A 12,748-nucleotide genomic window follows, 5' to 3' on the forward strand; every position below is an offset into this window, starting at 1 on the left:
CATATGGCAATATGCCGTTCAAGCCTGTATGTCTGTTTCTAGATATGGTCCCCATATCTAGGAACAGACATTGAGTTACTTGAGGATGCTCAAGACCGCGTCACTAAGACAATATCATCTATCAGCTATTTTGATAAAATAAAGCGTTTTTAGATACTCAAACTTACCACCCTTAAAACATGTCATTTATGTGGAGATATAATCCAACAATTCAAGATTTTCAACAACATTGACGAAGTTTATTTTTTGGTCCCACAGCACCAACTAATTGGGTGTGAGGTGTACAACCTGCGCAGCCATGACAAGCAGCTAAACCATCAATTCATAAGAGGATGTGAGGAGAGATCAAACTTTTTGACCAACAGAGTTGTGGTCCATTCTCTCACCCAGCACACTGTAAACGCTCCAACTTTGAATACATTTAAAAATCGGATTTTGATGCGATAAACTGTTAAATCAGCATAGAGACTCCAGGAAAAGTCTCTTCATCAAATTAATAATTTAACATTTAAATATATACATATATATATATATATTTATTGTTATTATGGCATTATTGTGGTTAGCATGTATTAATTTGGTTACTGAATATATCAAACTCAAACTCATATATAAATATATATATTTACTAACTGTATAAACTTATTATTGTATAATACCAGGTACGTGACATGAAATTTTAAATTTGATAATTATCACAATGTTATATATCTTTAAAAACCCCTTTAATATAATATTTAAAAGGTGAAGAAATTATCAAAATTAGACAATTCTACTAAAAGTTATGTGGTTTTTAGTAAAAAAAATTTTCATCTATGAATTTGTTAAAGAAACTGCGGTCAAAATTTAGTTTTACTTCACTTAAATTGTTATAACTTTTTCTATTCTTATCCAAATTCCTATATATTGATATTAAAAGACAGATGTAAGAATGGGCCGTATCTAGGGTTTTGGATGTCAGGAGCTATTCGAGGAAAAAAATTTGGGTGGTGGCAAGCCTGCCACCACCCAATTTTCCACAAGAAAATTTCCATAAGAAATATACTTTTCTTGAAGAAAATATTTTTTCACAACAAAAAAATGTTTATCTGACCCTAGTACTAGTACCTAAATAAAAGTTGAAAAAACGTTGCACAGAATTTAAATACAAAATTTCGGTTCTGTATGTAGGGATTGTCATGTACCTAATAATATTAAGTATAACTGCATAAATTTATTATTGACCTCAAAAAAACCCTAAAATAATATATATATATATATATATATATATATATATATATATATATATATATATATATATATATATATATATATATATATATATATATATATATATATATATATATATATATATATATAAATTTAGTGTATAAATAAATTAGCAATTAATTTTATGCCAACTATACAATTAAATATGGTTTCATTAAAAGCTCCCTTTAGAAAGAAAGAAAAATTCAATCATCTTTTGCTTTAAAAGTGATGTAGAATATCTATTTTTATAATTTGTAAAAGACTTGAAAAAATATTTAATTAGGTGATAAAACCATTCTGATCATCAAATACCTTAAAATCTTGCCTATCATATTGAATTTACAAATAGTTATGGTGCTTTAAAATACCTGTGTAGGTGCAAAATTTCAGGTTAATACTTAATTCGGTTTATTAAATATTGCTATTTAGCAACAAAAAATCTTGTTGCAAAAAATGCCTAATAAAAGTAAGATATATAAATTTAAAAATTGTCCTGAGAATTGTTAAAAACAAGTTTTCTAATAAAATATTAAAACCGTAAACAGTATTTTTTTTTTTTTTTGATTTAGTGAAAAATAATGCAAATGAAATAGATTTCACAATAAATGAAAATAAAAAGAAAATATGAAAACATAGACGAAAGCTTTAATTTACTCAAAAATAAAACAATGTAGTTAAGCAGTATTTTTTGTTTGATTTCATTTTTTTTGTCAACATTCTACAGTTTGAACTGAAATGCCTGTTGCTTAAGCATTAAAAAAAAAAAAGGGGAAACCCAATCTGATTGTGTAAAGTAAATCGTTTTAAAAATATTAAGTTAGTACATTTATTATTGAAACCAGATTATTTTATTACATTAAAAACTATGCATATTATTTTATTCCCTAAAAAACTATGCATGTATATTCAAGCATATTCATGAAGTTAACCTCTCAACTAGAACTAAAATGACAAAACAAATGTTTTTTGTTAATATCTCAATAAATAAATTTTGATAATTTTAACAAATTCCAAACTTATTTTGTAAAGTTTATTTACAAAATAAACATACCTTGTCTCTGCACTTGGGAATCACTTTAAATAGAGAAGTGTTGAAGAGCTTCTATTTGTTTTAGGAATAAGCAATCTTGCTTTTCGATCAATAAGATGTCTTCATGTTCAAGGAAGTATTTCTATGCCTCCATGTGATTTTAAACCTGAACCATATGATGTAAGTATATTATTTTTATGTTTTTCATTAGCTCTTCATAAATATATTATTTTTAGGCATACTATATTTTATTTTGAGTGTATGGGTGGTATATTTAAATCTTTTTTATTAAGAGTATTAGCTATGAAAAAGTTAGAGAAATCAGACAAAAGCACATGGTACCAGGTCTTTTAACATATTACAAAAAGCCTGTTATGGTTCATCAAGTAAATATTTATAATATTTTTATAAATGTTTTTTTTTTAATTTTAAATAGCTAATTTTTTTAATTAATAAACAAGTTTTCTTTTTCTAAAACAATTTAGGGCCATAAACAATGGTTATTTGATTATGATGGAAAGCGTTATTTAGACATGTTTGCTGGTATTGTTACAGTTGGTGTTGGACATTGTCACCCGTAATAGAATTTTTAATTTTTTTTGGACTATGCTTTATGATCAGTATATAATATAAATATTTTATTTATAGAAAAGTTGAAGAAGCAACCTTTAAACAAATGAGAAAGTTGTGGCACACAACAAATATATACTTACACCCTAAAACTCATGAGTATGCAGAAAAACTTGCATCTAAAATGCCTGGAGATCTTAAGGTAAACCTTTTTTTATAAGCGTTTTTTTGTTGTTGTTGGGAAAAGCTAATCCGTAGAAATGGTTAATTATAAATGAATCATAATTACATAAATTTCTTTTAAATTTTTTAACTTCTTATTTGAAAATAATTTTTTTGGATAAGTAAAAATGAGTATTAACCAAATAAAACCATATAAAAAAAAAGTTTGTATATTATTGCAATCAAGTTAAATTTTAATTTGAAAGCTATTATTATAAAGTTAATGAAATATTGACCAAAAAAACTTCTTTTTTGAAGTTCAAATTAAAAACTATTTATACTATTTTGTGCAAAATTGAATGCTGATTAATAATATGCAAAAAAAAAAAAAAAAAAAAAAATAAATAAAGTTATTCATATTATTTGAAATTAAGTTAATCATATTATTTGAAATATATTTAATTAAACTAAAACTTATATGGAAAAAAAGTTCAGGAAACAGAAAAACCTGTTTTTTGCCTTTAAATCTTGTTCTTTTAATATAAATTAACATTGCTTATGTAGCTTAAAAAAAATGATGACAGGTGTTTAAAATGAAGAAATTGCATAAAAGAAAAATAAAAGGAAAAAAATGTATGCATTTTTCTTTCTATTTTATATACGCCCATAATTAAATCTGCGTATTGGTAATTATGGGAAGAAAAAAAGTTTTTTAAAAATAAATTGCTACTATTTTAAAGAAAAACACGATATTTTAATCTTGACATGTTTCATAGCTAACATACTACACTTTTAAAAGATAAAATTACAATTCAAAACTCTGGATATAAATATAAAATCAAAATTTGAAGACGTTACAGAGAAATATTAACAGACTGTATTGTATTATAATTTTTATTTTATATATATTTATTCAAATTTTTATTATGTTGGTTTGTAACAAATAGAATTGTTACAAACCAATAAAAATTATAATACAAATTATGATACCGTAAATAGCAAAAAAATTTTTTAAGTAAATTAAAAAAAAAACAAACTTGATTGACAAATTTATATTATAATGAACAGTTTGTTTATTTAAAATCGAGTTTTCCCATTTCATATGGAGTGCTTCTTTAATTTTCAATTTGTTTTTGTTAGGAGCAGTATCCAAAATTTTAAAGCAATTATAGTTACTTAAATTTTTAAAATTAACAGATGAAATTAAATGCTTATAAACATTAGATTGTTTGTCACTTGTAAGATGCTCATGAATCCTTGTTGTTAAATATCTGGAGGTTTCTACAATATAACTGTCATTACATCCAGCACAAGAATATTTATAAACAAAGGAAGTGGATCTTTTATACATAAACTGTTTTGTAATTTGTTGGTAGTAAAAATTAAATTAATTATAACATCTTTTGATTTGATTAACTTTAGATTTAGTAAAATTTGAGTAAAATCCTATAAATGGAAGTTATAAGCTTCCATTTATAGGATTTTACTCAAATTTTTATCTTATATTATGGTTCAATACTATTTATCACAGATGGATTTATCTTTTTATCAACAAATAATTTAATTTCAGTGTCAATTATTTTAGGTGGATATTGGCTATTTTTTAAAACATTAGATAGATTTTTTATGTCCTTATCAAATCCTAGCCATGTGTTGTTGATTTTATATGTTCTATCAATTAAACAACGTATAAGACTGATTTTGTAACAATAGGAAACAAAACTGGAAAATTTTAGTAAAAGACCTGTATATATTTTTTTGTGATAAACTTAGTTGTTTAATTGATAGAATGTATAAAATCATCAAAACCCATCTTTGAATAAACTGTTCATTATAATATAAATTTGTCAATTTAGTTTGTTTTTTTTTAATTTTAATTTTTTTTTTTTGTGCTATTTACGGTATCATAATTTGTATTATAATTTTTATTGGTTTGTAACAATTCTATTTGTCTGTTAATAATTCTCTGTAACATCTTCAAATTTTGATTTTATATTTATATCCAGTGTTTTGAATTAAAAACGTTAAATATGCTCTAACAAGCAATTTATTCAGTTTTTAATGAAAAATTTCCGTAATTAACGATTTCTACAGTATAATAAAAAAAATAAAAAATAATAATAATTTACCTTTGGTAATTCTTTTCTTTTTTGTTAAGAAGCCAAAATTCTGCAAGGTTCTGCCAAAAACTCTGGCTCATGGTCTTGAGTTTTTAACAGCTTTTTAATAGGTACTTAATTGTACCAAGCAATTTAGAAGGATGTCCTGCACACACAGCAAGTAGCTCGTCTTTTTTTTTAGTAACTTTCTTAAACATTTTTATATACTATTGAATTTTTTATAGTCTATTTATATTATAATAAATAGGCCCCTCTCTGTTACCAGAATGTTTCAGTAATGTGTGAGTGTCTGTGTGATATATTAAAGACTGTCAAGTTTTAATTTAAAAGATATATTTTTCTATTTTACTAATTTTTCTTGAATTGAGTTTTTTTCTGTGATTTTTTTTGACAACTAAATGAGTGCTTTTTAAATTGATCTGTAATCAGTCTTCATTTCTTAGAACTTCTCTCTTAACAATATATTTTTGTATTACAGGTCTACTTAACAGTAGATTTAAAGTTATCCAAAAAAAACAGCAACCATCTAATGATTTAAACAAGATGAGTGTCTGCTTTTTGAAGCTTTTTTTTTTCTATAGCAATAACTGGAGTATTTATTGGATTATTTTTAATATCCTTTTTTTAATATACTTTTTTAATATACTTTTTTTTCTAATCTAAATACTGTCTGTATCTGTGTATGAAAATTAAGAGAAAGACTTCACGGCTTTACTAAAAGCAATTTCATAATATCAAATGCATTTGAATGAAAGTACAAAGAAAATATGTTCACAATGTACTGAAATTAGACTAATTTAATTGATTTTATGTTATATAACATTTATGATGTTCTTAAACAAGTTTTTTTTTGTGGATAAATACAAATAAATCATAAAATTACCAAATTCTGTATAATTATTCCTTAGTCATTAATAAAGAAATTATGTGAATCCCACTGAGAAATAATTAACAGTTAGCGCTTAAAAACTATTACGCAACAATCAAGCTTTTAATGTTACCAAAAATATTTATTTTAATTAATTTAATAGTTTTGTTATTTTGATTTTTTTTTTTTTTTAATTTTTTGATTTATTTAATTAGTATTTATTATGTTTTTTTTTTTTAATTTTTAAGATTATGTTTGAACAAAATTGTTTATATATTGCACTAACTTTATATTGTTTTATACTTTAACAGGTTATTATGTTTTTTAACAGTGGAAGTGAAGCCAATGACATGGCAATGATGCTTATGCGAGCATATACAGGAAACTGGGATATTATTTGTCATAGGTTTTTATTATTACATAATTTTTTTGTTTTTTTGTTAATTTAGTTATTAATAGTAATAAAAAATTGTAATTTTATATAGAAACTCATACCATGGAGCTGGCCCTCACACTCTTGGAATACTATCACATTCTAATTGGAAATACAATACACCACTAGGCTTTGGGTGCCATGCTGTATGTTAAAGCATTTTTTTAACTTTTGTTTTATATATATATTTATATGTATTTTTTAGGTATGTTTTTATGTACATTATGAACATTTTCTCCTCCAAGAATGTTGAGTCCTCAACCACTAGAATAAAAATTTTTTTTATTAAAAGACATTGTTAACTTTATTAGATATATTTAAGCTAAAGGTATTAAATAATTTTTCATAACCAAGATAGTTTTAGATATCATGTTTCATCAGCAGTGTTAAACAGCTGCCAATATTTTTTATTCAATATTTTTTATTTATTTTAATTTTCTACTTACAACCAGGGATGCAAAGTCCCAAAAAGGACTCCGGGTTTAAAAGTCACAAAAAGATTACTTCTTCCTCGTTTTTTGTATTCAGAAGTTATACAAATATAATAAGAATTATGAACTACTAATAGGAAAAAAATTAAAACTTTCAGGTTAGAGAAACAATCAATTTTTAAACCTGGAGTCCTTAGGTATAATGGCAGCTAGGACTCCTGGGCTCCAGGACTTCAGACTTAAAAACAATAAGTTTCAAGTCATTAAATCTCATGAACTTTTTTCTTATAGCAGATTATAAGTCAACCTACATGTTTAGAGCATCTGGAGACCAGGAAAAATAGAGATATAAAGCTGAAGTCCTTTTTGGACTCCGCACCCCTGCTTACAACACAAAAAGTTAAAACTTTCACAGTATCTTGAAGTAATGTTATGATAGAAAAAAAGTTATTTGTGAATCACAAGAACTCTAAATTTTAAAAATTATTTTTATAATGATAAATTTTTGTAATAATTATATAGTCTTATTACACAGATTTTACATTGGTTATAATTAAATTTAATATTTAATTCAATAATTATTTATTGTTAGAAAGAAAAGCTTTGCTGCTTTTTTTAACTGAAATTTTTTTTCTTTCATTTCCAGATGTTGAAAAAGCTCTTTTATTCTTGCACAAGTACCTGGTGTAGATGTCAAAACATTTTAATACATGTTAACTTTTTTTAGATGTCTTAAACACATCTTGTGTTTAATGGGTTTTTAACAATTATAATGTTGGTAAAATGCAAGAAATTATAGAGACTTCTATCATTCTGTTAATGATGCATACTTACTATTGACAAAAAAAAAAACTGTTACTTCAACTTAAAATAACTTAAATTATACTAGTTGTTTTTTACTAGATTTCTTTAAAGTTTGATTTGTTATCTTATTATCTATGAATCTTATTATTGTCTTTTTATAGTATCGTTTTGAACACATTAAAATACTGCTGAGTCCTTAAAATACTGCTGAGTCCTTAAAATACTGCTGAGTCCTTAAAATACTGCTGAGTCCTTAACACGTTCGCTGCAGAGATATTTTAAATTATGCTTTATTTCTTTGCCAAGCCATAAAGTCTGCAACGAACAATTTATGCCAAGGCTTTCATTCTCATTGCCAAGTCTAGATATCAAAATTTCAATAAATAAAATATTTTTAATCGAAAATAATTCTATAGTATTTTTTATTCTGAATATAACTGACAAAAAATAAGCACTACAAGTATACTCGTAGTTGGCAGCGAACATATTAAAATGCAGCAGTTTTTTGAATACTTAAAAGTAATAAGCTCATCAACATTTTCTTTAGCACTAAAATTAATTAATTTAAGTCATTTTTATGCTTCCAAAAGTTACGGTTTTTTTTAGCGTGAAAATGGAGCTAACATGTTCAAATTGTTGTTGGTCAAATTTAATACTTTATAAAATATTTTAAGAAAATAACGAGAGAACTATTGCAATTTTCATGTAATGTAAGTTAACAAAAACATGATAAAGTTTTTTCTGAAATTTAGTTAAAAAGCTTAAGTTTTTTAATAATATATGCGAAAGAATATTACATGTTATGTTTTTACATTTAAAGTGTTGAATAATGATGCTTAGTTAAAGCACATTTTTATTTTAAATTTGTGTAACATAAGTTAAAACTACATGCTTTTACTAAAGTTCTGGCTCTTTTTCGTTAAGTTTTTGTTTACAAAATGAGTTACATCATTAAGTAGTTCGCGTTGGTATGACAAGATTCTAACTGAAACTTTTTATATTAGGAGAATTTAGAAAAAAAGTTTTTATTTTTTTAATGTTAATTAAAATTATTTATATTATTGCTTTTTATTTGTTTATGTATTCTTATTTTAATACATATAAATACACATAGATAAATAAAAATAAGAATTTAATAAATATTTGTATATAAACATTAAAAAAAAAGAAAAGATTTATTTGCTATCCTCCAAGTATAAAAAAAATCAGTTAAAATCTTTTTTATTTTTGTTTTAGTAAAACAAATCATTTGTAAATGCAATTATGGGTAATTTATAAATCACATCACCCTAAATTTGTCAATTCTTAACCCCTTCCCTCCTGTCACAAATGATCACATATACCTTAACTCCTCTCCTTCCTAAACTGCGATAGTAGTTTTTTCGTCAAAAATATTTTAAAAGATTTAAATGTAAATACTTTGCAGCATTTTAAAAATTCAACCTAATGAATATGAGGCAATACGCATAAACGTAAGGAGTGTAAGTAAAAACTTTGACCAACCAAATATTTTCATATTTAGACAACTCAAATAAGTATTAATAAATTTGTAATGTTAAAATAATTTTTTAAAGTTGCTCTTGGTTTGGCGTAAAAACTGTTTTCCATTAGATAACTTTCATAAATGTTAAGAAAAATCACTCAGGAAGAGTGCCACCAGTTTTTTAAAATTTCCTTTGTTAATTACTCTTAATGAATGAGTTCAATACTTTTGCAACTTTTTTGTTATGTAACTCTAACTCTGAATAATAGATAAAAAATCCACCATGAATGAAAAAACCATGAATATCGCTCGGTAACGTAAGTGATGTAGCGTAAGTTAAATATATAGTATCAAAAAAAAAATTATTTTCCTTAGCCGGTTATCTCTTATAAAATTTTATATATTTTTTAAATTGGCATAGAATCCTTAACATCTTGTAGAAGTTTCTTATACAAACCGGTTTGTAGAAATCTGAATCTTTACTGATTCATAGAAATCTGACCTAAAAGTTGAAGCAATTTTTTACCTTGTTTTCTGTGTAATGTTAGTTAAGTGACATTTTCAGTAATAAGTTCGCCCTCTTTTGGCCAGACTCAAAACTTTTTAACTTATTTTATTCTTTAGACTAACAGCTTTCATACAAAATATTTCATACAAAGTATTTGATAAAGTTGTTGCGTGCGTAATGTAAGTTAAAAATGGAATTGCCCATTTATATATATATATATATATATATATATATATATATATATATATATATATATATATATATATATATATATATATATATATATATATATATATACACAATTAACACATGTAATTGACAGTCAATTGTTTTTTTTTGGATAGTCAAAATTTTTATTTTTTATTAAAAATTGAATAACAGCAGTTAAAAAAACAAACTCGAAAAGGAACAATATGCAAACTCAATAAAAAAATAATTCAATTAAAATTTACAAGTTAAGGCATAGCAAAGAACAATTTTAATTTTGCACAGGTTTTGAAAATTATGAAATTAAAGTTGTCTTAAAGTTTTAAAACGAGAAATTTATTCACTCAATTATTGGGGCTCAAAATCCATATCTCTGATGAAACTTCTTTATCTAAAACAAGAGGAAGGGCATGTATATAAAATGTAAAAGAAGAAATTTTAATGGTGCTAATTTAACCATGACACACTTTTACTATAGAAGATTTAGCAATATGGAATAATATCTCATCAAGTACTACCATTAGGATATTAACTACTTGGTATGATTTTATGTATATTAAATTTAGATCAATTCCAATGTCGCTTACAAAAAAATAAGTTAATAAAACAAGTTAATGCCTAGTTGTTTTAAAGATTTATACCCTAATACTCGTGTTATTATAGACTGTACATATATTTTTACAGTGATGCCAACTAGGTATCACAGTAAATCAGCAATGTTCTCCAACTATAGTCATCATTACATAGCAAATGGTCTCATTGGTACTGCACCAAGTGGAGCTTTAATATTTGTTTCAGATTTATATGTAGGAAGATCAAGAGATAAACAGATAAAAAACACTGCCGCATACTAAAGTTATTAAAAAAAGTGATAATTTTATGGCATATTGGGGTTTTGATTTAGCAAATGAGTTACCTAAAGAAATAACTCTTAGCATAGCACCATTTCTTGAAGGTGATTTAAGTTGAACGGTATTGCAAGAGTTAAAAACTCTTACAAAATCTTACAAAACACATTTAAGCTTAAGATGATTTAGTTAACTTTCTACCCCTTCTACTTAAAACTGATAGTGTTGAGGAGACAGAATAAAAAATAATTTATATATGTTTTGTAAATGATTATTTTATTTTAAATATTTCTGTTGACATAAAATTAAAATCAAAATCTCTTAACTCAAGAAAAATAACTGTATTCTGAAATTCTGCATTATAATCTATTGTTTCGATATGCAATGATTTTTTTGTATTAACAATAAAATCCATTGTTTTAGTTTCTGTTAGTGCTAAACGATACATAACCCCTTGACACTGATAAATATAAGGATGCTTTACTTTTAATTTTGAAGTACCATTGCACTAAATTTAATTAATCTTCTATATATATAAAGGGCAATGTGTGTGTGTGTGTTTGTTTGTTTGTTTGTTCTCTATAGAAATCCAAACCGCCGGACCGATCTCGATGAAATTTGGCATGGGGGTAGTCCTCGAGGGGGAGAAGGTTCTTAGCTGGGTTTTGACCCCGTACCCCGATCCCCGGGGTCAAGGGGGCCCAAAAATGGGCCCCCCTGACCCCGGGGTCAGGGGGGACCATTTTTTGGGCCGATTTTTTAGGCCCATTTTTGGGCCCATTTTTGTGTACAGATATCAGGTAAGCCAGTTTAAATATTGGCCCGGGCAACGCCGGGTAACTCCAGCTATATATATAAAGGGCAATGTGTGTTTGTGTGTGTTTGTTTGTCTTCTATATATATAAAGGGCAATGTGTGTGTGTGTGTGTTTGTTTGTTTGTTCTGTATAGAAATCCAAACCGCCCGACCGATCTCGATGAAATTTGGCATGGGGTAGTCCTCGAGGAGGAGAAGGTTCTTAGCTGGGTTTTGACCCCGTATCCCAACCCCCGGGGTCAAGGGGGCCCAAAAATGGGCCCCCCTGACCCCGGGATCAGAGGGGACCATTTTTTGGGCCCATTTTTGTGTACAGATATCAGGTAAGCCAGTTTAAATATTGGCCCGGGCAATGCCGGGTAACTCATGCTAGTAATAAATATTTAATAAATTAATATTAATCTACTATTGTTCCTATAAATGTTTTTCCTGGCATGCTTCTTCAATTGTTAAATGTTTTTTTGATGAAGGGCATTTAACTTCAAGTACTTTTTCAAAACAAACTGCTCCATCAAGGCTACAACCCAACTGAGCATTTTGGGGTTTTATAAAAAAACCACATTGTGTAACATTTTACTTAGAGTTATGTTTTCATATTGTTTTATAGCTTTTTCTTCATTATCTGTTCCCCATATACAGCTTTCTCCTAATTTTACATTTTTGGTTTGTAAAGCTTTTTTTTAAATAGATGTTGGGTAAATTCTTTTATACATTACGCTGCCAAAGTCGCTGTTAATTGTTTGCTTCTTTTTTGACACTATAATTTGCTTTTGGATTGCTTAACTGTTTAAAAAACCTCAAAACTCTACAAATGCTTTTTGTTTACAAAACAAACAAGAAAAATCTTTTTTTTTTAAATTATCAAATAAAGTATTAATAATTTATGTTGTCTTTTTTTTAAAAATAAAAGTTCTGCAATATCATTTTCTATAAATGTTGACAGAGATGAATTAAAAAATGTACATGTCTCAAAAATGTACATTTTTGAGACATGTACATTTTTTAATTCCTCTGTACAAAAAAAATCACAAATTATTGGAGAAATGTATATCCCCTGACAGAGATTTGGTAATGAATAATATTTATAGGTTCCTAAAAGCAAAAGTCTTTCTCGAGTTTTTGTCTTAACAAGCATCAGGTTTTTTGAAATTTAATTTTGAAAATAAAGTTGCTTCAGAGTTGGTTGATTCACCTAGAACATGCTATATCTGTAAAAT

At 26.0% G+C, this 12,748-nt stretch overlaps 1 protein-coding gene across 1 annotated transcript in view; it reads left to right on the forward strand.

Annotated features, from left to right (window-relative positions):
- Window positions 1–12,748, forward strand: part of LOC136072106 (alanine--glyoxylate aminotransferase 2, mitochondrial-like) — a 37,111-nt gene that overhangs the window by 9,528 nt on the left and 14,835 nt on the right. The window contains exons 2-7 of the mRNA XM_065820421.1: window positions 2,367–2,461; window positions 2,575–2,667; window positions 2,767–2,858; window positions 2,930–3,053; window positions 6,313–6,407; window positions 6,487–6,580. Of these exons, the coding sequence (XP_065676493.1) occupies window positions 2,367–2,461; window positions 2,575–2,667; window positions 2,767–2,858; window positions 2,930–3,053; window positions 6,313–6,407; window positions 6,487–6,580 (593 nt within the window). The remainder of the gene's footprint in view (window positions 1–2,366; window positions 2,462–2,574; window positions 2,668–2,766; window positions 2,859–2,929; window positions 3,054–6,312; window positions 6,408–6,486; window positions 6,581–12,748) is intronic.

This window comes from Hydra vulgaris, chromosome 15 (assembly GCF_038396675.1).
Source record: "Hydra vulgaris chromosome 15, alternate assembly HydraT2T_AEP".
Classification (NCBI taxonomy): Eukaryota; Metazoa; Cnidaria; class Hydrozoa; order Anthoathecata; family Hydridae; genus Hydra; species Hydra vulgaris.